Source organism: Hemitrygon akajei, chromosome 13, assembly GCF_048418815.1.
Source record: "Hemitrygon akajei chromosome 13, sHemAka1.3, whole genome shotgun sequence".
NCBI lineage: Eukaryota > Metazoa > Chordata > Chondrichthyes > Myliobatiformes > Dasyatidae > Hemitrygon > Hemitrygon akajei.
The window spans coordinates 17,575,530-17,603,018 of record NC_133136.1 but is presented as its reverse complement, the minus strand read 5'-3'; the positions used below and the strand labels follow the sequence as shown (position 1 = coordinate 17,603,018).

At 37.8% G+C, this 27,489-nt stretch overlaps 1 protein-coding gene and 2 non-coding genes across 7 annotated transcripts in view; all 3 read right to left on the bottom strand.

The window, feature by feature from the left end:
* ubap2a (ubiquitin associated protein 2a) overlaps positions 1-27,489 on the bottom strand; it is a 107,110-nt gene that overhangs the window by 36,001 nt on the left and 43,620 nt on the right. For 2 of the 5 annotated variants that reach the window (XM_073064209.1, XM_073064212.1), the window contains exons 10-19: positions 26,735-26,805; positions 25,279-25,462; positions 20,135-20,315; positions 19,598-19,845; positions 13,469-13,635; positions 12,933-13,122; positions 10,970-11,009; positions 7,469-7,538; positions 6,443-6,518; positions 3,807-3,993 (exon numbers count right to left, since the gene is read on the bottom strand). In XM_073064209.1, coding sequence (XP_072920310.1) covers positions 3,807-3,993; positions 6,443-6,518; positions 7,469-7,538; positions 10,970-11,009; positions 12,933-13,122; positions 13,469-13,635; positions 19,598-19,845; positions 20,135-20,315; positions 25,279-25,462; positions 26,735-26,805 — 1,414 coding nt within the window. Of the gene's footprint in view, positions 1-3,806; positions 3,994-6,442; positions 6,519-7,468; positions 7,539-10,969; positions 11,010-12,932; positions 13,123-13,468; positions 13,636-19,597; positions 19,846-20,134; positions 20,316-25,278; positions 25,463-26,734; positions 26,809-27,489 lie in introns of all 5 variants that reach the window. The other 3 variants (XM_073064208.1, XM_073064210.1, XM_073064211.1) reach the window with 3 other exon arrangements.
* On the bottom strand, positions 7,777-7,857 carry LOC140738165 (small nucleolar RNA SNORD121A). Its single transcript, XR_012101329.1, has one exon. It is a non-coding gene; the product is annotated as a small nucleolar RNA SNORD121A (small nucleolar RNA).
* On the bottom strand, positions 18,046-18,126 carry LOC140738166 (small nucleolar RNA SNORD121A). The gene has a single exon (XR_012101330.1). It is a non-coding gene; the product is annotated as a small nucleolar RNA SNORD121A (small nucleolar RNA).

Here is a 27,489-nt window from a genome sequence, read left to right as displayed (position 1 = left end):
ACAGCAGAACATTGATAGGATGCAAAACTGGGCTGAGAAATGGCAGATGGAGTTCAACCCAGATAAGTATGAAGTGGTTCAGTTTGGTAGGTCAAATTTGATGAATATGTGTATTAATGATAAAACTCGTCAGTGTGAAGGATCAGAGGGATCTTGGGGTACGAGTCCATAGGACACTCAAAGCTGCTGCGCAGGTTGACAGTGTGGTTAAGACGGCATACGGTGCACTGGCCTTCATTAACCAGTGGGATTGAGCTTAGGAGCTGAGAGGTAATATTGCAGCTATATAGGACCCTGGTCAGACTCCACTTGGAGTACTGTGCTCAGTTCTCGTCACCTCATTTCGGGAAGGATGTGGAAACCATAGAAAGGGTGCAGGAGATTTATAAGGATGTTGCCTGGATTCGGGAGCATGCCTTATGAGAACGGGTTGAGTGAACTTGGCCTTCTCTCCTTGGAGTGACGGAGGATGAGAGGTGACCTGATAGAGGTATATAAGATGATGAGAGGCATTGATCGTGTGAGGCTTTTTCCCAGGGCTGAAATGGCTAGCACGAGAGGGCACAGTTTTAAGGTGCTTGGAAACAGGTACAGAGGATCTCCGGGCTCTGGAAATGGGCAGATCAAGGGTCGGTGTCACGAAAGGAGACCCATGTGTCTTCGAGGGAGCCAGGATATCTGCTGTGGGCCCGAAGACCCAGGATCTTTGTGATCTTCAGAGCTTTTTAACATCGTAAACCAGCGAGTTGTTTGTTATGTGTCCCAACTCTTTGTGGGCCAAAGGGCCTGTATTGTCCTGTAGGTTTTCTATGTTTCTGTGTTATATTTGAATGAACATGGAATAAGGTCGATGAACTTGTAGCAAAGTTACAGATTGGCAAGTATGATGTAGGCACAATACAACTCCCTAATGGGAGTTATATATACACTTCCCAAATACTAAGGATGTGATCTACAAGTTACAACAGGAGATAGAAATGCATGTCAAAAGGGCAATGTTATAATAGTCATGGGGGATTTCAATATGCAAGTAGATCAGGAAAAACAGGTTGCTGTAAGGAATCCGAGAGGGGAATTTCTAGAATGCCTACGAAATAGCTTTTTAGAGCAGCTCATGGTTGAGCTCACTAGGGGATCAGCTTTTCTCAAACGCATCTCTCTCATTTCCCGCACATCTGACCTCACCCCATCCACCCGCCACCCCACTCGGGATAGGGTTCTCCTTGTCCTTACCTACCCCACCAGCCTCCAGGTCCAACATATAATTCTCCGTAACTTCCGCCACCTCTAACGGGATCCCACGACCAAACACATTTTTCCCTCCCCGTCTCTTTCTGCTTTTCGCAGGGATCGCTCCCTACGCAACTCCCTTGTCCCCCCCATCCCTTCGCACCAATCTCCCTCCTGGCACTTATCCTTGTAAACGGAACAAGTGCTGTACCTGCCCTTACACTTCCTCCCTCACCACCATTCAGGGCCCCAGACAGTCCTTCCAGGTGAGGCGACACTTCACCTGTGAGTCGGCTGGTGTGGTATACTGCGTACGGTGCTTCCGGTGTGGCCTTTTATATATTGGCGAGACCAGACGCAGACTGGGAGACCGTTTCGTGGAACACCTATGCTCGGTCCGCCAGAAAAAGCAGGATCTCCCAGTGGCCACACATTTTAATTCCACATCCCATTCCCATTCTGATATGTCTATCCATGGCCTCCTCTATTGTCAAAATGAATCCAAACTCAGGTTGGAGGAACAACACCTTATATACCGGCTGGGTAGTCTCCAACCTGATGGCATGAACATTGACTTCTCTAACTTCCATTAATGCCCCTCCTCCCCTTCTTACCCCATCCCTGACATATTTAGTTGTTTGCCTGTTCTCCATCTCCCTCTGGTGCTCCCCCCCCCTTTCTTTCTCCTGAGGCCTCCCGTCCCAAGATCGTTTCCCTTCTCCAGCTCTGTATCACTTTCGCCAATCACCTTTCCAGCTCTTAGCTTCATCCCACCCCCTCCGGTCTACTCCTATCATTTCGCATTTCCCCCTCCTACTTTCAAATCTCTTACTATCTTTCCTTTCGGTTAGTCCTGACGAAGGGTCTCGGCCCAAAACGTCGACTTCGCTTCTCCCTATAAATGCTGCCTAGCCTGCTGTGTTCTACCAGCATTTTGTGTGTGTTGTAGCTTTTCTCAAATGGGTGTTATGCAAAGAAGCGGAACTGATTTGAGACCTTAAGGTAAAAGAACACTTTGGGCAAATGATTATAACATGATCAAATTCACCTTGAAATTTGAGAAGCTAAAGTCAGATGTATCAGTATAATAGTGGAGTAAAGGAATATAAAAGCAAGGATGTAATGTTCAGACTTCATAAAGCACTGGTGAGGCCTCACTTGGAGTATTTGTGGGTACTTTTGGGTCCCATCTTAGAAAGGATGTGCCAAAACTGGAGAAGGTTCAAGGAGGTTCACAAAAATGATTCTAGTATTAAACAGCTACATATGAAGAGTGTTTGATGGTTCTGGGCCTGAATTCACTGGAATTCAGAAGAATGAGGAGTGACCTCGTTGAAACCTATCAAATGGTAAAAGACCTTGATGGAGTGGATGCCTCCTATGGTGGGAGTGCCTAAGACCAGAAGACACAGCCTCAGAATGGAAGGACGTCCTTTCAGAACATAAATGAGAAAGAATTTCTTCAGCAAGAGAGCAGTAAATCTATAGAATTCATTGTCAGAGGCAGCTGTGGAGGCCAAGCCTTTACCAACATTTGAGGCAGAGCTTGATAGATTCTTGATTGGTTGGGGGGGGAGGGGGGGGGGGGTGGAGGCAGCAGTTTAGGGCTGAGAGGAGTAATGGAGTAGCCATGATGGAATGGCTAAGCAGACTCAAATGGCCTAATTCTGCTCCTATATCTTATGGTTTTACCTTACCTAATTTGCTCAAACAGAAGCTTGTCATCTTTTTGTAAGGTAATCTAGGTTCAGAGGGCATAGTCTCAGAACAGAGGGATGTAGCTTTACAGCAGAGAAGGGAAGGAATTTATTTAGCCATAGGGTGGTTAAACTGTGTAATTCATTTCCACAGGTGGCTGCGGAAGCCAAGTCAGTGGGTATATTTAAAGCAGAGATTCATAGGTTCATGATTAACAAGGGTGTCAAAGGTTATGGGAAAAAGGCAGGAGAATGGGGTGGAAAGGGATAATAATCAGCCAGGATGTAACAGCAGCAAGACTCAATGGCCTAACTGACCTCCTACGTCTTATGGTCCACGGTCTTTATCACATTTCTTCTCTATGACCACCAGGGATGAGATAAATTTGACATATCTTATAATTAGACCCATTTAATGACTGCCTTTATGATCAAGGTCTGCTCATTTACCACATTCCAAGGAATGTATTTCAATTTCTGAAGGGACAGTCTTCCTCAGCTCTTGTGGATGAAGATAAAAGTTGCAAGGAGTCATGGGGAGCTGGAGGAAGCTGGTGTGCATCTACAATAAACAAAGTGAGGGACAGTGGCAAGGGAGTGGCTCATTGTTGTAAGTGTAGTGTTTCAGATGAGATGTTGATCAAAGTTCCTTTTTTTTCCTCTCGTGGGCACTAAAGGTGCTAACAGTGGGCCCTTTAGTGTCCTTTCCAATACTAATCCAATAAACATAAAAAACAATTCTTAGCACTACCACAAATTTTTTAAAAACTGCATATTAGCTAATCCATTTGCTACAGTACAACAAGAACTACATATTTTAATTCATTGTTTCAGCATTTTAATCCCGAGTAGATAATTATAAACAAAAAAGCTTTCCACCTGAAGATACAGAAGGAACTGCTCTTGTGACAGCAGCCGCCATAGATGGACTACTGACATTCAGTCCAAGACTGGTGGTTGCACTTAAGCTGCTGGAGACATTAACTGATGATGTAGTAATTGTTGCAAACGTCAAAGAGGTGGGGAAGGTTGTAGAAGTCTGCAAACTGCTGTCAACATTTGTATGCTGAAGAGAACAAAGAGAACAAAGCAGCACAACATTATTTAGAAATACTGCACAGAATAGCCCTTTCAGCCACACTGCCCAGCAAACCCAACAATCCTGATTTAACCTTCCTAATCACAGGACAACTTACAATGACCAATTAACCTACCCTATATGTCTTTGGACTGTGGGAGGAAACCAGAGGACCTAGAGGAAACCTATGTTCCATAGGGAGAACGTATAGGGACATATAGAGACTTCTCATAAGGGACACTGGGAACCTCTTTACCATATCTGCATGCTTCATGCATTGAGTTGCTGCCACGATTGGCTGATCAGATACTTGCATTAACGAACAAATATAGGTGTACCTAATAAAGTGGCTATTGAGTGTATTGTTTCCTTCTTTGAAGGAAATGAAACTTTGTCAACAAACCTGTCATCAACACATCACACATAACACACTTTGTAAATGTGGTGTCAAGTATGAGTTTTAGCCTCTCGACACTGGGTAATTTTACTATTGAAGCAAATCAGTAAACTGCTCAATTAGCATATTCTGCTCTCTATCAGACTTCAAACCTAATAGAATTTTAATTAAGGTCAGAAAACCTAGCACTACATTGCAAAAATTTGTGGGTGTTGAGGATATTTTTAATCATAAGTACATAAGAAATAGGAGCAGGTGTAGGCCATTTGGCCCATCAAGCCTGCTCCGCCATTCAATAAGATCATGGCTGATCTGACCATGGACACATCTCCACCTACTGCCTTTTCCCAATCACCCTTAATTCCCCTACTATGCAAAAATCTATCAAATCAAGTCTTTTATGTGGCACCTTATCGAACACCTTCTGGAAATCCAAGTAAATAACGTCCATCTCTTCCACTCTATCCACTGTGCTTATTATATCTTCAAAGAACTCCAGTAAATTTGTCAAACAGGACCCGCCTTTGCTGAATCCATGATGCGTGTACCTGATGGATTAATTTCTTTCCAGATGCCAATTTCTTCTTTAATGATAGCTTCACGCATTTCCCCCAACTATAAATGTTAAACTAACCAATCTATAGTTACCTGCCTTTTGCCTACATGCTTTTTTGAACAGTGGCGTGGCATTCACCTTCTTCCAATCCGTCAGGACCTGCCCAGAGTCCAGAAAATTTTGGTAAACTATCACCAAAGCCTCAACTATAACCTCTGCCATTTCTTCATTACCTAATATCAACCTCCTTGTCCTCCAAGGGACCTACTTTCACTTTGGCCACCCTTTTCAACTTTATATAATTATAAAACTTTTACTATCTGTTTTTATATTTTATGCTAGTTTATTTTCATAATCTATCTTCCTTTTTTTTTTATGCCCACTTAGTGGTTCTTTGTTGCTTTTTAAAGTTTTCCCAATCTTCCAGTTTTCCACTACTCTTGGCAACTTTGTACACAGAGTACAAAGTTTGATACCTTTCTTTATTTTCTTAGTTATCCAAGGCTGGCTCTCCCCATCTTTACTGTCCTCACTTTTAACTGGAATATACTTTAGTTGAGCACTGTGAAAACTTACATTGAAAGTCTTCCACTGTTCCTCAACCATCCCACCATACAGCCTGTGTTCCCAGTCTACCCTGTCTAACTCCTCCCTCATCTCATTGTCATCTCCGTTGTTTAGGCATAATACAATGGTTTGAGATTGAATTACTGCACCCTCCATTTGTATAAGAAACTCAATCATACTGTGATCATTCTTTCCATGAGGATCCCTAACTACAAGGTTGCTAATTTTACCCGTCTCATTGCACAGGGCCAGATCCAAGATAGCATGTTCTGTTGTAGATTCAGTAACATGCTGTTCAAGAAAGCTATCACTTATGCACTCTACGAAGACCTCAAGACTACTTTGACCAACTGATTCACCCAATCTAAGTGCAAGTTAAAGTCCCCCACGATAACTGCTTTTCCATGCCTCAGATATTTGTTTATTGCCTGTGCTACTGTAAGTTATTATTCGGTGGCCTATAGACCACTCCCACCAGTGACTTTTTCCCTTTACTATTCCGAATCTCTACCCAGATGGATTCAACATTCTGCTCCTTAGATTGCCTTGATCTCATCCTTAATTAAGAGCACCACCCCACCTCCCTTAGCTTCCTGCCTATCCTTCCGTACTACCTGTATTGCCGGATATTTACTTCCCAATCTGTGGCTGGGCATGGTCTCCTCTCTGACTTGGAAGCACATTCCTGATCTTTCATTATTTCCAAGTCTAAAGCCAAGAACAAACTCACTCAACATTACTCCTGAAAATCCTTCCGGAACTGCAGTGGTTTAAGAAAGCATACTACCATTACTATCAAAGAAAATTACTGAAGGATAGAACTGTGGGCTTGGTTAAGCTAAGCCCACATCTCACGTATCAGTAATGGAAAATTTTTGACTCGTGCTCAAAGGCAACAAAACATTTTGCATACTTACTGCATGTGATGAGCTCGTGGTCAGTGAAGAGACAGATGAAACCAGGCTGCTGGTTTGGTGGTTTGGCATGGAACTGCTTAAAAAATTAAAAGGAAAAATCTGACTGAACTTAAGTACACGATAGCAAACTTAAATACTGATCTTAAAAACCTAAATGGTGGATAAAGTCATTAAAAAAGTCTCACCACCCTATTAAATCAGTTTGCTAGTTTACAAACTAATGGAAATTCTGGACCTGATGGGAATGCGAGACAACCCACCAAGATGTTATCTGGGGTTTCTCTTATCCCTATATAAAACTTGTAAATTTAAATTTATAGAGCTTACTACAAAAAAAAGCACGTATTGAAAATAAAACTACAAATGTTGGAAATCAAGATAAGAGCAAAAACCCACTGAGCCAAGTGTCACCTGTACAAAGAGTCACAGGGAACTCTGCAGGTCTGTGACCTTTCATGATAATGGGGGATTGAGTTCAAGAGCCATGTGGCAAGGTGGCATTTATGAGTACTGTGTTCATTTCTGCTGAACTCATTATAGGAAAGATTTAAAGTCTTCATTTATTTTATTGAGATACAGTGCAAAAATAGGCCCTTCTAGCTGCACCACTCAGCAATCCCCGATTTAACCCTATTCTAATCACGGGACAATTAACATACCAATTGGTACTTCTTTGGACTGAAAGAGGAAACCGGAGCACCCAAAGGAAACCCATGCAGCCACGGGGAAAACGTACAAACTCCTTACAGATGGAGGCAGGAATTGAACCCACATTGCTGGTAGTGTAAAGTGCTGTGCTAACCACTATGCTATACCAGAACTAGCACAAAAGTAGAATGATATGTCTTTCATTTGTAATAGTTGTCTAAGATTCACTTGTAGTCAAGCTTGCAATCACAACCACCTTTAAATTCAATACCTTGTTACCTTCCACCCTCAAAGCTGTTTCCTTACACTTCTTTCATTATTTTATATTAATTTGGTATCTTTCAAGAAAGAGTAGCTGATACAAACACAGCAACATACCTGCTATGTTGTGATAGAGAACTGCTGGGCAACTCAATGGTCTGGTTCAAGTTAGAAGAATGTTGTGGCACTGAAAGCAGAAATGAAACATCGATCACACCAATGGATGATAAAATAATTTGGTAAAAACCACCTCTGCTGAATAAAGCCTTCATAAGAATAATTTCATCTTTAATTTTGATTTAATTTAGCAATACTAGGATAAATGACCCACAACTTTTGATCAATGATAACTTCGAGAGCAAATTTAACAAGTTTCAAATCTATTCTGTATGGTCTAATAATTGCTAACACATGACCCTGGAGGTAACCAAGAAACTCAGAAAATGGTATTTCACATCAGTTCGTTCAGCTATGTGCTTGAACTTAGACATCATTGTTGCTTGGTTCCTCATTTAGCACAAGGGTATACAAAACATACATTATTTGTTCCCCCATGTCTAAGGGTCTATCAGGCATTCAGCACAGAGAAAGAAATCATAGAGTTCCCTCATGGTAGGACAAAAGATTCTAGTACCTGCCATGTCTTCTAAAAACCTTACAGCTGAACCTTCCATTTTGCTGGACTACTCAAAAGCATCTTTGGGTAGATACCATAACAAAGAAAGGAAGATTTGCTACAACCAGCATTCTGCTCTGCTCTTCCCAAGACAATGATATAGAACATGGGGAATATAGTTCCAGTGTATTATTACTAAAAGCACACTATGTTATTAACTTGTTTCCATACAAAAACCTTTGTTTTTGCATAAAATGACTGAGATGAAATTTTTGAGCCAATCAACTGAGCACCGACAAGTACAGCATGGTCCTCAACTTAATTCAGAAAGTGGTATCTTCTACTTCTGTGTTTAAGCTGTTTTAGGTGTGTCTGTTGCACACTGGTTATATGATTGTCTGTGGAGATTGGTAACTAGCAATACATACTCCTCTCTCTCTCTCTGGAGATACTTAAACAAAATTTTTTTAAGATGATGCTTATCCCACTAAGGTAATTTCATATAAAAGTTGATTTAATCTTGGAACCTAAGAACAATAGTTGGAGCAAAATCAGTAAAAGTAAAAAAAAAGAGTACTGTAAGGGCAACACTGAACATCTTTGGCTGCTTGGGAGGTAACGTGCCCAAAGTATTTATTCAGCAATGTAAGTAATAGTTAAAATAATTCCTGGCAGAGACACTGGAAGTCAAGCAATACAGAAAGACTTTGGTCTTAAACATGTGCAAGACAAAATTATGCAAATGCTCCACAGCTACAAGTGGTCCAGTAAGAACAACACAATAAAAATGCAAAGCCCCATTCATGCAAATATCAAGGCCAATCCAAAACATTTTAAATATCACACATCAAAAGTTTGATTAACCATGACACATCATGCAGAATAATTGCTGCAGAGACACTGGTTACTAAGCTATTCTTGACTCTACTTCACAAAGCACATAACAAGAATTTCATAAAGTACACTACATACAACGTAGCATGGAGCTCATGCCCTCAATATCTTAACGGGGCTTAATCTAGTATGATGTAACAGAGATATATCACACTGCTAGCAATACTTAAAGATGCCAACACATAAGGTAGGATCTAGAATGGGAGTCCTAAATAGCTGTGACAATGATGGGGTGTATTATTACTGCTGCATTCTTAATCTCTAAAATCTTTCCACTCCAAGGCAGTTAGATTTGCGAGTGGAAGATTCTCCATATCCTTCCATGCTGATTGAAAAAAGTTTAAATATTGAATACAAAAGGACATACTCTAAAGAATATGATTTACTGCAGAAATCTTCATTATTACGTTTATTAAAATTGGCAGCAATATATATACTCTTTAACATTCCATTCTACCCTCACTCAAGAGCTTCATTGTTCAGAATGTAAAACTGAAGAATTGCCTATCTATCAGGCAAGTCTTGATATACAACAAACTTAGGATCATGACCTGATTATCCAAGCAAAGGTAGTGTCAGAATTATTTTCCTTGGTACAATCATCACAAAAAGTATACATTAAATATGGTTGTGAAAATGAAATTCAGTTGTAGTTAAAAACAAAGGGAATGTGATGCTAGATCACAATGGTTGAAGGCTATAAATAAAAAATAATAATATAGAGCAGGGCTCAGAATTCTAGTATACTGATCAAATTAAATGAAGAATTAATGACATTCATTTCAAAAATTAAAGCGCAAAATTAGTAACTCAGTCAGGGTTATTATTGATGCCAGAAAATCAAGCTTAAAAAAATTACAACTTTTGCAATTTAGAAATAATTGTTCTGGTATAAATTGGAATAAATGTAAGGAACAGAAAGGTTATTTAGAAGAAAAATAACAGTACACCACTAAAGCTATGAAACAAGGTCAAATTTACTGTATTTTTAGGCAGTGACCAAGTCGTAAGGTGAAGTTCACACCAAATGCTTTGGTGAATCACCAACAGTGCTTTACAATTTCTGTACTTCATACTTCAGAAGTTAGTTGTCAGACTTCCTGCTATGTGACAACCAGTGCTTAAAGCATGTCATTAATTTTGTCGCAAATTCTAGAGCAAATGCTCTCAGAAATAGGCAATGAAATTGAAGTGGTCTCAAAGATGATAAAGGAAGATGGTATTTTGGAGTAGTGTTGCTGTTAATATTAAGTACAATATCTAGTTATCAGTGTACCCTTGTGTAGATTATTGTTATAATAAGCCATTACAATATCCATTATAACAATAATCTGCATAAGCATACACTAATAACCAAATTACTTCTGCCTCACATTTAAATCTTAAATTTACGTATGCAAAACAAGCAGCATAACCAGGATAGTGAAACAAGTTTGAGCAAAAAAAGAATGCAGGACTGAATTTTGAACATTAGTGCAAATCGTAGATCCATACAGCTTGCTCAAATACCACACACAGGTGGCCCCGTTTTTCGAACGTTTGCTTTATGACACCTCGCTGTTTCGAAAGACCTACATTAGTACCTGTCTTTGCTGTCCGAAAGAGGATGTGCACTGTTATGAAAAAAGACACCCGCTTTAAATGTGTGTTTACCCCTAGAAAGACTACCATGACCAGTGAAGCCTTGCGTGGGCCAGAGTGTGCGCATACGTGTACGTGCCGATTTTCCCCAACAAATCGGTTTTGGCTCACTGTCTTCCCGATTTTGATAAGTGAAACTACACTGTACATACGCTGTGTATTTATCATATCATTCCTGCTTTTACTATATGTTCATGTTATTTTAGGTTTTATATGTTATTTGGTATGATTTGGTAGGTTATTTTTTTGGGTCTGGGAACGCTCAAAATATTTTCCCCATATAAATTAATGGTAATTGCTTCTTCGTTTTACGACATTTCAGCTTACAAACGGTTTCATGGGAACACTCTACCTTCGGATAGCGGGGGAAACCTGTACCCAACTCTCACTTCAGTCAAAAGAACAATGTTAACACTGTAGTCACATCATAAACATACGCTAATAATGTTCAGTTATATATGACTCACCTTCAAGTGCCTGTTGTGCCCCAAGATCATTGTGGCTGTTCTGTAAATGCAAGATAGAAATGTCTGACTGCTGTTAAGGATCTGTTAAGATGTCATGGAATAAACTATCTGCTGTTCATCTAAAACAAAAGTAAAGAACTGCAGATGATGGCACTCTGAAATTAAAACAGAAGGTAGAATGCACTCAGGTTGGGCAGAATTAGTTTCTTACCTGTCCCACTACCACCCTGGTTCAAGGTATACAGGTCCTTCCCAGGCTATAAATGCCCGACTAATGGACATCTCATGCTTATGAATGAATGTTTGGGAGACAGGCACAGCAGATAGGGATAAATTTTCTAGTGGCAATGGGAGATGCCAGATCGGAAAAGGTAATGAGGGAAGAAGGTACATTTCTCTGTGCCTTCTCTCCCAGACCTGCAACAATTGGAGCTAGGTCAAGCCAAACAGTCTCTACCACACACTCAGTCAGTGAGGCTGAGTGGCAACCACTCATCCCATCCCTGCTTGCTCACCCATCACAGCGACTTCTCTTCCATGTATTACTGACTTACGAATTGTTCCAAGTTACTGCCCTGGGGACTCCCTATGTCATTTATCCCACCTAATCAATATTTTTCATGCAGATGCCACTAGCTATCTGACAATCAGCATTTTCAATTCACCTTTCTTGTAATAGCTATCTATTTTATTGAAACAAATTTAAGGTTACAGAAAAATTGAATATTTGCTCACCTAACATCACAGAGAACCGAAGAATTAAGAAGTGCTTAAATGTTGTTTATTCTGCACCCCTTTTATCAAGCTGTTGTGCTCAAGTACAAACACATGCTTGCAATGTAATTGTAAAGTCCAAATATTCTGCTCACACAAAGGTACCCCTCATGCCTATTCTAGGGTTTAAAATTTCAAAGATTAAATTTTCAACACCACTAATTTTCAGGTACTTCTGAAACTTTCCAAAACAGCATTATATATATATATCAATAGGTTGCTTGGGTAAATTTTAAATCCTACGAATTTTCCAGTTACACGTTGTTAGGAATCCAGTCACTAATAGTCTGGATAGAAGAGCATACAAGGGAATAGAACTGACTGAGGGGGCAGCACATCTTCCCTCAATGTTGCTCATTTTGATCAAATGATTAGTTAACCTTGAAATAAGATGCCAAGTAGGCAAGCATCACCATTTTCCTTTGTCATATCAAACATCTTACCACCTTAAATGCAGCATTAATTTGATCTTCTTTGTAGAGATGCAAGTCCCTCAGTCTGATGTGAGCGATTAAGTGCCTTTAATCAGCCTATTATTCACACTCAGTACTTGTACCTTTTTTTTAAAAAAGTTCTTTATGCACACTGTGTTGACAAGGATGACAATAAACAATCTGAATGCCTTAAAATTAATACATTTCACATTCCCCCACACTAAAAAACAGGTTCCCCTTGTTAAGTTAACCAATAATTTCTCATATTCTTTGAACTTTTTACAATTTAAGGCCACATTCCGAATTTTGTTTGATTCTTAACTGTATTTAGCATCTGACATATAGCAAGTCATCCATAATGTAAAACACAATCATTTATTTGCATTATCTCCAGGAACATTATTCCTCCATGTGAATGTTTTGAACCCAAATTATCTGTCATGCTCATTTACCTAAGCTTTATTTCCTCTATAATTAAGCTCCCTTAAGGTAACCTCTTGATGGAACATTCCACATTGTGTTAATCTTGCCTGCAAGAGCTTGTTTGGAGCATCAAACAGAAGCCTACTATAATGCATTAGTCCACTATAATTTTGGATATATTTTCACTCCAATCAGTCCACACTGGAGTTTAAAAGTTCCACTCAGGCTCCTATCTTCCCCGAACTAACTTTCACCTCAGCTTTCAATTCCCTTCACTCTCATTTATCCAAAATCTTGCCTACACACAATTTCAACACTATTTTGATACTCACTTGCAAAGAAGCTTCCTTTGGAGATGTATCCAAAGAGTTTTGATATGGCATTCCATGTACAGAATTCTGATCCATCGTTGAAGTCACTGTTGTGTTCTGGGAAACCACTGAACTGGAAGAGGTGATGGCAGATGGATTTGTTGATTCTTCAACTGCACTGGATATTAATAAAAACTGTGACACTGAATCACTACAAACAACAATATAACATGGCAATTTTACTTTTATGAACATATCTGTTTCAGAAAGTGAACTGTTCCCATTCAGTGCTAACAGTGCACATACAGAGTATGCAACTACTATAATTTTGGAACTTTATCCTTTAACGTATTCCAACAATGCTTTTCCTCTACATATTGAAATTTCTCTGACCTCCCCAGTCTTAAGACAATGCTAATTAAGAACACTGTTTCTCAGTGTCTAGAAAACAGAAAGATGACTTTAATCTAATTTTCTTTACACTGAAACATACAAGTGATGCTTTCAAAACCAGCAAAACTGAGTGGAAGTTGGTGAAGAAGAGGATGCGAGTTTACCTTACAGAATTTGAAAACAAGTGGTTTTGTGTTTGACTGATGGTCTCTGTACTTCCTGTTTGAAATTCAGTGAGAGATGGTTCTGATCCAAACTCCAAGGCTCCAAACTGAACATTCAACCCAGAGACATCAGTGGATCCTGGCATTTCAACAGCAGATGCAGGAATCTAAACAGACAAACAGTGCATTTTTGAACCAGAAATGGGAAATGCCTGGGTGAGCACATGCAACATAAGGTGAAGATTTGTCACCCCATGGTGCATTTTTCCTCCATTCTATATATAATTGTACCTCAATCATCCCACTCTTGCAGCTTATTGAAACTATTTGCTTTAATGAAAACACTTCATAACTAAGTCACATTCAAAAAAAATCAGAACTTTACAAATGAAGATGTTAAAATTGCTAATATTCCAGATCTAAGCACCTTTCAAAAGGGGAAAGTTGCCTATTTTAAGACCGACAGACGTAACTGTCGCAAATTAGAATCTAAACACTTAAATGGTATTCTTTCATGCTATCTAAGAATATAAAAGCTGTTAAGACCACTTAAAATCCAAGATATACTCCACTCCTTTGAACACTGAATGTATTCAAACTGCTTGGAACAGAAAACAGCAATTTCATCAAAAGCATTGAACATCACCAGATGACAAGTAAGAGAGGTTCTTCGTTCAGTCCTAAAAAAAAATCAGATATACTCAAAGGAAGGTTTGACTACACTGTCATTTATAAATAGTAATCAGTTAATCAGCAAGTTATCAAATAGGCCAAAAAACTAATAACACGTGATTACAATTAACTTTCAAATGTAGCCAGCAAATTGCTAATTTAGGCAAATTACTTTCAGCTTTTTTTTTAAAAGGATGTATTCATTCACAGGATATTGACACTTCTGATAATTTACTTCCCATTCCTAATTGAGGAAGCAAAAACACTAACATTGCTGGATCAGGACTTGCCTAGAAGTCAAGGAAGGCAAAATTTCCTTGACAAATCAATGCTTTTATGACAATCCAACAGTTTAGCATTCATTATTATGGAATCTAGCGTATACATATAAAATATCAGAATCAGGTTTAATATGACTGGCATATATCATGAAATTTGTTGAAATACATGTTTCTTTTAAAGTAAATTTAGATTGCCTTGTGTCATGGCTGAGCTCAAACTGGTACCTCAGGATCGAATTTGTGTGCTAGCCCAGTAACTTGACCAAACCATGGATGAGTTGGGCTAAATAGCCTGCTTACATGCAGTATGTTTCTATGAAATTCTTATTTGATGTTAATGGAGAAATCACCTCCTTCCCTCAAAACATATCAGCACTGCAGTCTGGTCTCACATGAACAAAATAACAAAATTATTGGAGAATAGAGGGATGTGATTCAATTTGCATTCTTTTATACAATCTGGGCATAGCTGATGAGGTCAGCAACTATGACATATCCCAAATTTCCCTTAAGAAGGGTTCCCTTGAATATCTGCAATCCTTCTGAAGGAACTCTTGCAGAGCAATTGAATCTGAAAGTTACAGGATTTGAACCCAACAAAGGAATGGATATGGAATGATTGCAAGGAAAGAGTTAATGTGATTCTTCTTTGGTATATGCTAAAACAGAATGGAAATCTGTACAACAAAATTATGTTAGCATGGAGGTGGGTTTGTTTTGAGAAAGTTATAGGAGTACATGTCTAAAGCCTTAAGAGTAGACAATTATAAGTACATAGTTGTTTGGGGAAGCAGAGATCATTATGCAGGTATAGTTACCAAATGGTGCCTCATCAGGAGAAAGTACTGGGGTAAGAATTATGTTAAGAGTTTTGAAGGGATCTTGAAGAGAACTGAAAGGGACACTCTCATTGTGCAATGGAGGAATCTTCTCTTGGGTTAGGTCACAACTAGTGACAGCATAAAGAGCTGGTGAAGATAGGGACAGGTACGTTGAGAGGGCAAGACAAAGACTGAGGGGGTAGAGTGAAAAAGTTCAGATGTACCATTCCCTCAGGCGTTATACAGATCAGCTCATTTAATGGATGGTATTAGTTTATTTTGTACCATTTGCTTTCCTTTCTGTATTGCATGCTTTATTTAACTCTAATAAAGTGATTTCTTGTGGTTTAACATATGTATAGTGACTCCTTTGTAAATACATTTGTGAATGCCATTTGCTGAATCAAAAGACAGAACAAATTTTAATATATTTTTTGTTACATAGATGCATTTTCCAAGTCATGGTGTGTGACTTAGTGGGAATCTCCAAGCAGTAGCATTCCTATACAAACGAACACCCTACCCAAAGTACTGCTGCTTGCAACTCCCAATTCACTCTACCATGCCATGCACTCCCCCGACCACACATATCTCATTTCTAAAACGTTGTCCATCAATTCAATCTATGCTGGAGCTGGAATTTTGTAGATAAGGATGGACTGCCCTACTGTTGTGCCAACATCACTCCTATTGGAGACACAGCACTACCAACTGGCAAAAATAGCATACTTTGCTTTATTCAAGCTCCTGGCTACAAAAATAAAACAAAAGTAATCATGACTTGTACAGTATACTACCTATCAAGGACTTGTAGTAAGTAGCTTAGGTTTGTTGTTCCTCCTTTGAGTGTCAGTCCTGGGTTCTCATGCTGGCCCAGAGTTCAAAAAGGAGTTAAAACCAGTTTCGAAGACCCATTTTCTTCCTATTCTTTCTGTTCTCTTCCAATGAGACAGCACCAAATAGACAGTCTAGCCTGAACTAATCTGTCTATATTTTCCTTGCTGTGGCTGGACAAATTGGTTATATGAGACAATCTCATCAAGAGTCAGTGATTCAGCACAGAAATGAGTCATTCCGTCATAACATTCAAACCAAATTTTATCTATCTACACCAAGGTTTCTCAACCGAGGTTCCGCGAGAGATGGTGATTTTTTTAACTTCACACAACCTGTGATGCTAGCGCTTGCAGTGGTGAGCAGTGACTGAGCAGTCCCGCTCACAATGTCATTAGAGGTCTCTCAGCCCACTATGGCAGTGCGCAGGAGGACCACGTTTATTCTGTTTTTGACACCAGATAGTGGAGGTTGTTGATAATTTGAGAGCGCTGTATGGCACAGAGGAGAAGACAGTAGGCTGATGATGAGTGTTCTATTGCACAGAGGACAGTAGGCTGATGATGAGCGTTCTATTGCACGGAGGACAGTAGGCTGATGATGAGCGCTGTGTTGCACAGAGGAGGGGACAGCAGGCTGATGAGGAATGCCATATGGCACAGAGTGGAGGTCAGTCGTCTGATGGTAAGTGCTGCATTGCATGGAGGGGAGGATGGTAGGCTTTTTCCAAGCATTGAATAGGCCTTGACGTCAGGTTCTCCCTCCTAAATTATCTCCCCCAACTTCCCCTTATGCATCATCAACTGCCTTATGGGAGTGACAAACTCTACCAGTGTAGTAGAAAATTGAAGGGAAATTTTCATTCAAAAGGAGGAATTTTTACGTGCCGTGACTGAGCTGCTGGCCTGCTGCTTTGCTCTGTAAACGTTGTAATAGATGGATTGTGTGGTTGTAAGTGAATTGTATTGTAAAGTGTTCGTTTTTTTTTGCAGATTTCTTGTTTAGTTATTCATGATGCTAATCTTTTTTATATTTTATTAACCCCTATTCCATTGTGCCTAGTCTGGCAAACAACTTACAAATGAAGCAATAACTCCTGCAAAATTGAAGACACTTAATTACAAGTCAATCATATAACACGTAAAAGTGCTGATTATTTTAAATGGCTGCTGGAATCCCAAAAGAAGCAGTAAAGCTTTTAATTAAAATCAATTTATAACCTTTTATTTAAATTAAATCTACCAAGCCTACCTTTAGAAAAATTAAATCCCATTTTGGCGTAAACCAGTTATTTAACAGAAATTTATTTTTTCCTTATGAGTTTTAAAAAATTTATGATAGGGAAAGAAAGGTTAATTTCTAGAAAGATAAGCTAAGCTTAACTATCCTTTTTTCAAGAAAGTTTGGCTAAAAAATCATTGTCTACTCAAAAGAGCATTGACAATTATATCTAAAACTTCACTGATCATGCTAACGTCTCGTAAGTTGTAAATACAATTTTTACGCAGGGGTTCCCCAAGACCTGAAAATTATTTCAAGGGTTCTTCCAGGGCAAAAAAGTTGAGAAAGGCTGATCTACACTAATCTCATTTATTGATTCTGATTTATTTGTATTTAGAGATAAAGCACAGCAACAGAACCTTCCAGCCCAATAAACCTGTACCACCCAATTGCACAATTAACAATTAACCTACTAATCTGTACATCTTTAGAATGTGGGAGAAAATCGGAGCACCCAGAGGAAATCCACATGATCGCAGGGGAGAATGTAGACCTTATTGAGACTGTATTCTTTCATACCATGCCAAATTCTAACTAATCAACAGGTATTACTCCTGACTATTCACATAAATAAATACAAGTGTCAAGTTCATCAGAAATGACTCAGAGCTTCAACTAGCTGATGTCAAAGTTAGTGTTATAGGCTGAGTCACAGCTGACACAATGCTGACTAAGTGACTCCTGAGGTAACCAAGAAACTCAGAAACATGGTACTTCACATCAGTATGTTCAGCTATGTGCTTGAACTAAGCATCATCGTTTCTTGGTTCCTCATTTAGTGCAAAATTTACAAAACATGTTCCCCGTGTCTAAAAGACTGATCAGGTGAGAGCACTCAGCACAGAAATATAGTTCCCACAAGGTAGCTAATTAATACAAGAACTGTGCAGGGACAAAAGATTCAGTATCTCTCACTTATTTTAAAAACCCTTCAGCCTAAGCAAACACTCCATTTTCAAAACACTCTATTCCCATTAGAGCTACTTAAAAGATCTCAAGGTAGATAACCAGGCCAGAGAAAGGAAGATATGCTGCAAACAGCCTTCTGTTCTTTCCACAATAATGGTATAGAACATAGAAACACAGAATATAGTTACAGGTCGACCTTCAATAATTCGACTATCTGTAATCCATTTTCTTTGATAATCCCGCACAACTGTAATTTAAAAATTCCCAGGCCACCGTATCAATCTGCTGTGCATTCTTTTGGCTGCGCTAGATCTGTTCACGTGTTGGTGCGTTCTTATAAGCACAGACAGGCGATTCCTGCTTGTTTTCCTGCATTTATTAACATCATTTGCATGAGGCGCGGCCACCCGGCACCCACCTGTCTCACCCGACAGCGGCAGGGGAACTGGCGCGCGCTGGGTCGATCCGCCTTCTCGCCCGGCTGCTGGCAGTCACACACTGCCCTCCAGTGTCGCCTGGCCAACGCTCCGTTCTCTTCTGCCTATGACCTCAGATCAGACGTGGCGACCCGCTGAATTTAAGCATATTACTAAGCAGAGGAAAAGAAACTAACGAGGATTTCCTCAGTAACTGCGAGTGAAGAGGGAAGAGCCCAGCACCAAAACCCCGACCGCCTGGCGGTCGCGTGAATATGGTGTATAGAAGACCCCCTTTCTCCGACTTCTGCTTCTGCTCACCCAGATGTGCTGCCACCATCATCAAAAGTTTTTGAAGAAACTGTTGTGCCAGTTTCAGCACCAGTTCCTGATGCTTCACTCATTTTTCAAGATGAAGATGTTGATGATCCTGACAACCCCACACTTGCAGACATGTATCTTTGCCTGAAGGTATATTAAACGTCTCACTTTAGAAGCAGAAGTGCTCAAATGTTCTGAATAAGTTAACTCCTTTACATTTACCTGTACCCTTTATTTTTTCTGTGACTGTACAGTATATTACTTTATTAAAATTTCACTTGCTACTCATTTATTGTTTGTTTCATTATTATCTAACTTGTACTGATTTACATGATATTTTAAAGGTATGATGAGGCAGTTAGCTATTGCTTAATGGAATCCCCCTGTAATTCCACATTTTCCTTAATCCGGCACTCCTCAGGGCCCAATCGTGCTGGATTATAGAAGGTCGACCTGTATTAATATCCTCCTGTACTATTACTGAAAGCATGCTACACCATTGCTTTCGCACAAAATCTTTATTTTTGCATAAAATGATTTAGATTATTTTTTCTGAGCCAATCCTGTCAAATGTGGGTCTGGTCCTCAACTTACTTTAGAAGGTGGTATCTTCCGCTTTTGTGTTTTAAGTTGTTTTTGCTGTGTCTGTTGTACATTGGCTATCTGATTATCTGTGGAGCTTGGTAACAACTGCATCACTTTAGTAGTAGTGCCATCAACCAATGGTTCTCTTAACTTGATTTGGGAAGAGAAGGAATCCAATACTGGCTGAACCGAGGATTGCTGCTGTTGTTGGGTTATCTGACGCAAAACAGGTGAAGGATCAGGTTGAATCTTGAAATCTGTAAAGTATCCAAAATATCAAAGTAAATTTCAGGAATTTATAAAGATGCTAGCTTTGCTTTAATTGCTATCTTCTTCAAATGCAAAATTGCATAATTCTTAGATCATCCTTTCTTCAAAATGATAAAAATTTCTGCTGTATTAAGGTTATATTAGTATGTACAGTCACAAGGAAATTAAATTTACTTACAAATGTAGTCTGGAATTTAAAAGAAATTTAAAACACAGGGACTCACTAGGATGTTAAAAATACACAACTATCATTTGATAATAATTAGGAATACTGACCGAAATTATTTAGGACTGCTGACTGCGATGCAGATTTTGCTTCCCAAGAATGCTTATTGTTATTTTGTTCTGTGCTCGGTGGGGGCACCTCCACCAAACCAGCGGGTTTCAACTGATCGACTAATTGCAATCCTGAAGAGTTACCAATCTTTGTAGAAGTAAGCTCGCCAAACTTGGGTGTCTATTTAAAAAAATGTGAAACCTTTCAAGCAGCATAAAATACAAAGAGTATCAGTAGTCTGCGCATGCAATTTTCAATTTTTGCCGGATATTTAAGGCAACAAGAACTTTCTTTACAAGCTATTCCAAAGTTTTTTTGTAACAATTAATTTTATTTTTAGTTCATTCAACTTTGTTCTTATTTAATAAAAAACTTTTTCAGTTATTTAAATACAGTAATCATATGCAGATGTTTTACACTGGAGAGAAAATTGAACACTTAAACAGGTTAAGCATTCAAATTCATAATGGATATTTCTACAAAGTATCCATGAAACAAAAACCTCCACAATGTCAGGATAAATGCAAATCAATAATATTGGCTCAGACTAATTTAGTTATTGCTCAACAACAAAACACATAAGCCTGGATATATATCTAATTAGAAAGTTTATCCCATACAAATTTCATTGCACAAAAAAATAAGCCCACATCAGTGCTAAAATTCAAAGGAATTATGTTTCCACTCCCAGAAAGGTACTTCAAATGCACTTGGATTTGACCTCACAGAGAAATTATTTCTCACCCCTTCAGAGTTGCCCAGAAACTAGCTACCCATAAAAAAATAGCACTCAACTCTGTTTAAATGGTACATTGTGCTGGAGTACTAAAATCCTCAAATGACAGAAAATCCAATCAATACTCTTAGCAGTAGAAAGAATTTCTAACTGATATATTAAAAAACTAGCTGGGGCCCAAAACTGCGTATTCAGTTGAAAAAATTAACAAGAAATTTGATAAGCCAAAAAACGGCATACAAATAATATTCAGATTTAACCTAACCACCAGAAAATAGTTTGATTTGCAAATGAGTTCTAAAAATGTATCAACCACAAAATAATTCACAAATCTAATGATCTAGTCAAAATTTAATCACATTTTCATTTTTCTTTTTTCTCTCAAACTTGAATTTTGTGGTTAAAATTATAACAAAAAAATTTCCCATGGACTCACTGAAAGAATTAAGACAACTGATTCCCAAGATGCGTACTAAGTACAACTGTTTACCTTACTTAAGACTGTTACAAGTGTGAGAACATAGAGATTGCAGTTCCTTTTCCTTTCACATTGAGGTTGAAGCTACAATTCATAATGGCACAAATTTGAAGCGCCTACTTCCTACATTTAAGTTAGTACTCTGAGTAAATGAAATCTATTATTAGGATCTGCTCAGGAAAGAAAGTTCATTGTTTTGAAAGGTAAATTAGTTTGCTCTGGGTTGCTTATTTTCACTGTCATAGGAAGGCCTTAAATCATTTTTCATTTGGGGAGGTAGAAAGAAAAAGGGGTAAAAGCAAAATAAGGAACCATCAGGCAAGCTGGTGGATGGAATTTTTCAGGAAACAGAACTACAATGGAGTCTGTTATGGAATTACTGTTCAACTAAAAAGACTTACAGTTCAACTAAGCTTCATTTACTGAGCCTCCAGTGGTTAATCATTTTTTCTTCTTCATACCTGCCAAATGACCAGATTTTTTAAAAAAAATGTACATAGAATAGCACTCTTACATTAAAATTACAAAAGCAGTGAGTTATGAGTATCAACACACTGAGCCATGAGATTGAAAGCGCAAAGAGAAAAAGAGAACATACATGCACAATTTCATTGGGAAATGTCCTACTCTATCTCAACTGCAAATTATTTTAATCTTTAGTAATCTGCTGCATTGAAATAAAGTTTCTTTTCTGAAAAAAATTGGAAAAGGAGTTTCAAAAGTCTTCAGGTCACAAGTATTCAATAGAAATTATTAGACACACTAGACCCCTGAATAATCAAGTAACAGGTAGCTCTATCCAGAAGCCTATAATATAGCATTCATATATTTGGCAGACGATATGGCACATCATACCAGGCCTAACCACCCAAAGTTAGCCAATATCAAAATTTAATTGCACATGCAAAGAAAACATCCCCTCCTTAAAAAAACAAGGACCAAGTACTATTGAGAGCTCCTGATAGATTAGGCATCATAATTTAAGAAGTAATGACTAGCTTTATCATTAAGTACTTTAATAGCTTATTATACCAACAATTAGTACTTTCTCTGTATTAATATGAACTGCACCAATGTACTCTGTTGCTATTTCAGATAGTTAAAAACATCCAAATGATCTAACCTTCTAAAGGGACAATCAATTCTTTCCGGAAAAAAAGTTAACTTAAAGATGCATTTAGGTGACAAAGTTACAGGATGAACAGTTAAATTAAAAATTGTTTCTGTAATTATAAAGATACTGCAATGACTACCCTGAGAAGACCAATTAGTTCTGCATCAATATAATGGCTACCACAAATAAATATATACCACTGAATAACATTAATGTTTTAGGGAAATTGCAGTGATAAGAGTATCAAAAGCACATGAATCTGCCACTCTCATGCACTGCAAATATTGCTTGTGTGAAAACTTGTAACAGGCCAGCTTTAATAGCAAGCCTATATGTCACTATGAACTTATTTTAACTACAACATTAATCATTGCAGATATGCTCAAAGCAAGCAAAATATTCATATTTATTGTATTACATAGCTAGGCTTCCTAGTCTGAAAGCCTTGTAAATATGGAGACCTATTCTTATGGATAATTGTGTATTTACAAAAGAATAATAAGTCTATACCTTGATGGCAAGAACTTATTATAGATACAAGTTATTATTCAAAACTCAAATATAACTGCTGGTTAGACTTGTTTCAGTAAAGCTACAAATATTCTGTATTTAGATTAGACTGAAGATTTGCTAAACAGTAGTGTGGCAGAAATAAACTGTTTAATTAATATTAAACCGCCCCCTACTGTATTGTGCCAAGAGCTTAAAAATTATCACCATAGTTTAGTACTTCTTGATTTTTATAGAATAAGAAAAAACGTAGATACAAAAATAACATGTGAGATACTTCTCCACTTCGGAATGGACCCTTGCAATAATGTATCAGCATTCTCTGCTAAATGAAGGACCACTCCTTTACAAGAGAATTTACTAACAAAAGAATATGAAGTGATTAGTGTAGACACCTAAAGACTAACTCTTGCCCATTGAGTAAGAAGTTACACTATAACCATCATCATTTACTAACCTAACATATGCACTAAATAACAAATTGGAAATGGATACATGGCAAAATTGTAAACTTTTCAGCAAAAGAAAATTAAGACTAACTCTATTCTTTTGTTTATATTACTCTATGGATATGTATAATATAATAATAATAATAGCAACAACATAACAAGCAGCATGGGCTTCTGTAAAGAGTTTGTAATTCCTCTCTGCGACCGCACGGGTTCCTCCTGGTCCTCTAGTTTCCTCCCACATTCCAAAGACATGTGGATTAGGGTGAGGAAGTTGCGGGAATGCTATGTTGGCACTGAAAGCATGATGACACTTACGGACTGTCCTCAGCAAATACTTAGCCTCTGCTGGTTATTGATGCAAATGACATTTCACTGCAAGTTTCAATTTGCATGTGACAAAAATAAAGCTAATCTTTTAAATTTCTGTATATGCTATCACACAGCCTAGGTAACCATTAGCTATTCAGTAGTTTGCCCCTCTCAGTGACAGAAACAACTTCTACCCTCTCTTTTATGTATCCAGCCTGCATTGCAATTTTCTGGTTCATAATGACTAAATATTAAAAAAAATTTCAAACTGAGTTTCTGCCATCCTAGAATTTGTTTTTCTGAAAAGAAAACTAAATAATCAATATAAAATTCAATATTAACAATAAAGTTTAAATTTAGTTTAATGGTTTAATATTGCAGTAAATTTCAAAGCAGAGTAGTTTGGAAGAGAGAATAAAATTTTATCATTATCACCATTGCTTCAATTTGATTGGCAAGTAGAATATTTTTCTTCCAATCAATGTAATTTCAATATTTCACCTTTCTCATTAAATTTATGTTGCGCACAAAACTAGTCACCAAGCTACTCTGTGCATAGCTATTTGAAATATGCAAATACATTTATTAAAAGAGTTCATTAAACTCAGAGCAAGGATAATACTGGAAGTCTGAGCTTATGCTAAACAGCCAAACTGAGTATGTAACTTCTAAAAACAAGTGTTGGTTCTGCAGTTTAGCTTCAGACCGTCTTCTTTCAAAATTCATTAACAAGGTTGAACTCAATTTCTTTCTGAGGCAGATTTAATCAAGGAATTGACTGACTAGCAGCAGCAACTAGAATAAAAGCAATAAAATCATGCTTGCAGCACCTGGAATGGTACTCACATGAATAATAAATTTATCTTATTTTTGCTCAGAAGCTTAGTCCATATGTATGTTCAATGAGTCAAAACAACCACCCCTTCCCAAATGCTTTGGGGGGATCCTTAAATGAAAGGACAAAATGATGAAGCTCAAGTTTATTTTACTGAGAATGGAGCACTTGGTACTAAGGAAGTGTCCCTCAAGGACAAACTCTGCTTTGGTCCAGGGCCCACTTCTATTCATTCTAATACAAGCTCTTGAATTTATCCTGGACAAAGTCATTGCTGAAGTCCATCAGTGGAAAATTAGTAACACAGTGTCACCAACACTTGCATCCTTAGCTTCTTAGTCACACAAAATAAAAACAAAGAAATGTTTCTGCTACAGAAATACAAGCCTTACAACATAAAACTAATGGGATCAAAACTTCCTACATTTAGGAAGACAATGATAAACCAAAAAAAGCAAAGCAGCATTTTGCTCCAGATGTAAAAGGGGGGGAAATTTGTAGATTCCAAACAAGGGAATATGCTTAACTTGATTTTCTGATTAGAAGAAAATAGAAGGTCAAACCCAAGTGCTGCAGAAGACCTGTTCTGAATGAGAAAACAACTCCAACAGAACATAGAAAAGTCTATCATGCCATTTTAGAAGTTGTTCTAATTTATACAGAAAATAAATATCAAAATATAGCAATTTTGCCTTTTCTTTTGGTTTACCAGATTCTGAGAGTAGGAATTCACAGCATTGGAGTTTCCTTCCACCGATGAAATTGGATCATCATGTTGGGAATTAGTGAACACCAGTGACTGAGAGAGGTGTGCCTGTTGGGGTGCTTCACTCGAGTTGTTTTCTGTTACAGTACCAGTTGAAGGCTTTTGAAGCAATGTTGCTAGATCAGTGCTTAAAAAAAGATAAATTTATTTTCAGACCTTTTAACAGGTTCTGCAAGGATTGCAAATGGATTCAGGAGGCACTAGTAACATTTTAGGTTCAAGATAATTTCTTTTTTGTTTAAAAGCCTGGTTTTATAATCCTGACATAGCTATCCAAAATGAAAATCTGTGCTTTCCTTTAAAATTAGGGAAATAATTTTAATAAATGAAAAAGATTTGCAACCATCAAGTTCAGTGCAATATCTTATTAAATCACATGCTAATCAGCATGGTATTACATAAAAGTCCAAGCAAGGAAAAGCAAGAGGATAGTGGGCATTCTTCAAGATTGTTTGATTCTGTTGTCAAAATATTAGCCATTGAGTAAAACAGAAGCAACGAAGGCACACAGACACACAAAATTAAGTCATCTTTAAAATAAAGTATGTTGAAAACCTTACAAACAGAATATTCGGTGGAGGGAAGTTAACATGTAGAACTACACGTTGTCTGCGATTACTTTTGTATTGGTAAAGAAACAAGACAATTTAGCTACAGATAGGTAAGGGGAAGGAAAGACTAAAAAGTATTCTATCCCAAAAGCAAACAATAATTGGAATACAAATGTTTTTATTGATTTACTATTGTGTTCATCAGATTTTCTTAAAGATGCTTTTTAGTTTAATGTTTATCAACCCATTCAGGAGCACAATGCAGATCATTTTCTATAAATGCTCTTGATCATAGCTGCTGCAGCCAAACAAGCATTAATGATGTATCTTAACTAAACCTGCAAAATGCAGATTATTTAAAAAAAAAAAATAAAAATCTTAATTTCTGAAGTATCATTAAAAAAATAAAGAGTCATTTAGTAGATGCAGTGAGTTATGTGAAAAGGTTACTTCTTGGACATAATGCAATCAACTTAGCTATCAGCAAAATACTGCTGCAAGTGAAAAATGAAAATCTTGAACTTGAACCTTGGTTTTATTTTAAATTACTTCAAAAGCTAATTCAAGTAAAAGCAATAAATGTATGAAGTTAAAGGAAATTTGTTAGCTAAAAATCAGAATTCAATTGCCTTTACAGTGCCTGTTTCAAATCATATTCAGAAGGCCATTGAAATTAACTATTAATATATAATCACAATAATCAATTCACAACTGATATCATACTGCCATTCCAAATTTCAATGGTCATTTTAAAATATATATGTCAGTATCTTACACAATCCAGAAATTTCAGAATAATATGCATATTTAGTGGTTAATCAATGCAAAAGAAAGACTACATTTCATACCTTGATCCAGGTATGGATTGGTTGTCCACTCCTGCAACAGTGGAGGCTGTAAATACTTTTGTTTCTGTAAGCTGCTTTTAAAAAATTCACATGTAAAAGGATTATTCATGCCCACAAACGTAATTTTAAGACAGTAGTAGTTTCTAAACGCACACCATTAAATTCCCCTAAAGGACAACTAAACTAACCATTTAACTGATCACTTGTTAGGAAAGCCTATGATTCAAATCTTTATTTGGAATAAGTTGATTTCACTACCATCTGCTAAGGGGGAAAGCACAGCTATCTATCTGCAAATCCCTATTTTCAAGATCTTTCAAAAAGTATTCAAGGTATCAGTCAAAAATGGACATAAGTAGGTTTTATTCTGGTTGTCAAAAAACATTAAAAAAATCAACAGCACATTACAGACCCTTCAGCCCACAAAGTTGTGCCGACCATGTAACCTAATCCAAAAACTGCCTAGAACTTCCCTACCGCATAGCTCTCTATTTTTCTAAGCTCCAGGTACCTAAGAGTCTCTTGAAAGAACCCATTGCATCTGCCTCTACCACCGTCACCAGCAGTGCATCCACGCACCCACCACTGTGTGAAAAACTTACCTCTGACATCCCCCGTGCCTACTTCCAAGCACCTTATAACTATGCCCCTTTGTGTTTTAGCCATTTCAGCCCTGGGAAAAAGCCTCTGGCTTTCCACACAATCAATGCCTCTCATCATTTTATACACCTCTATCAGGTCACCTCTCATCCTCT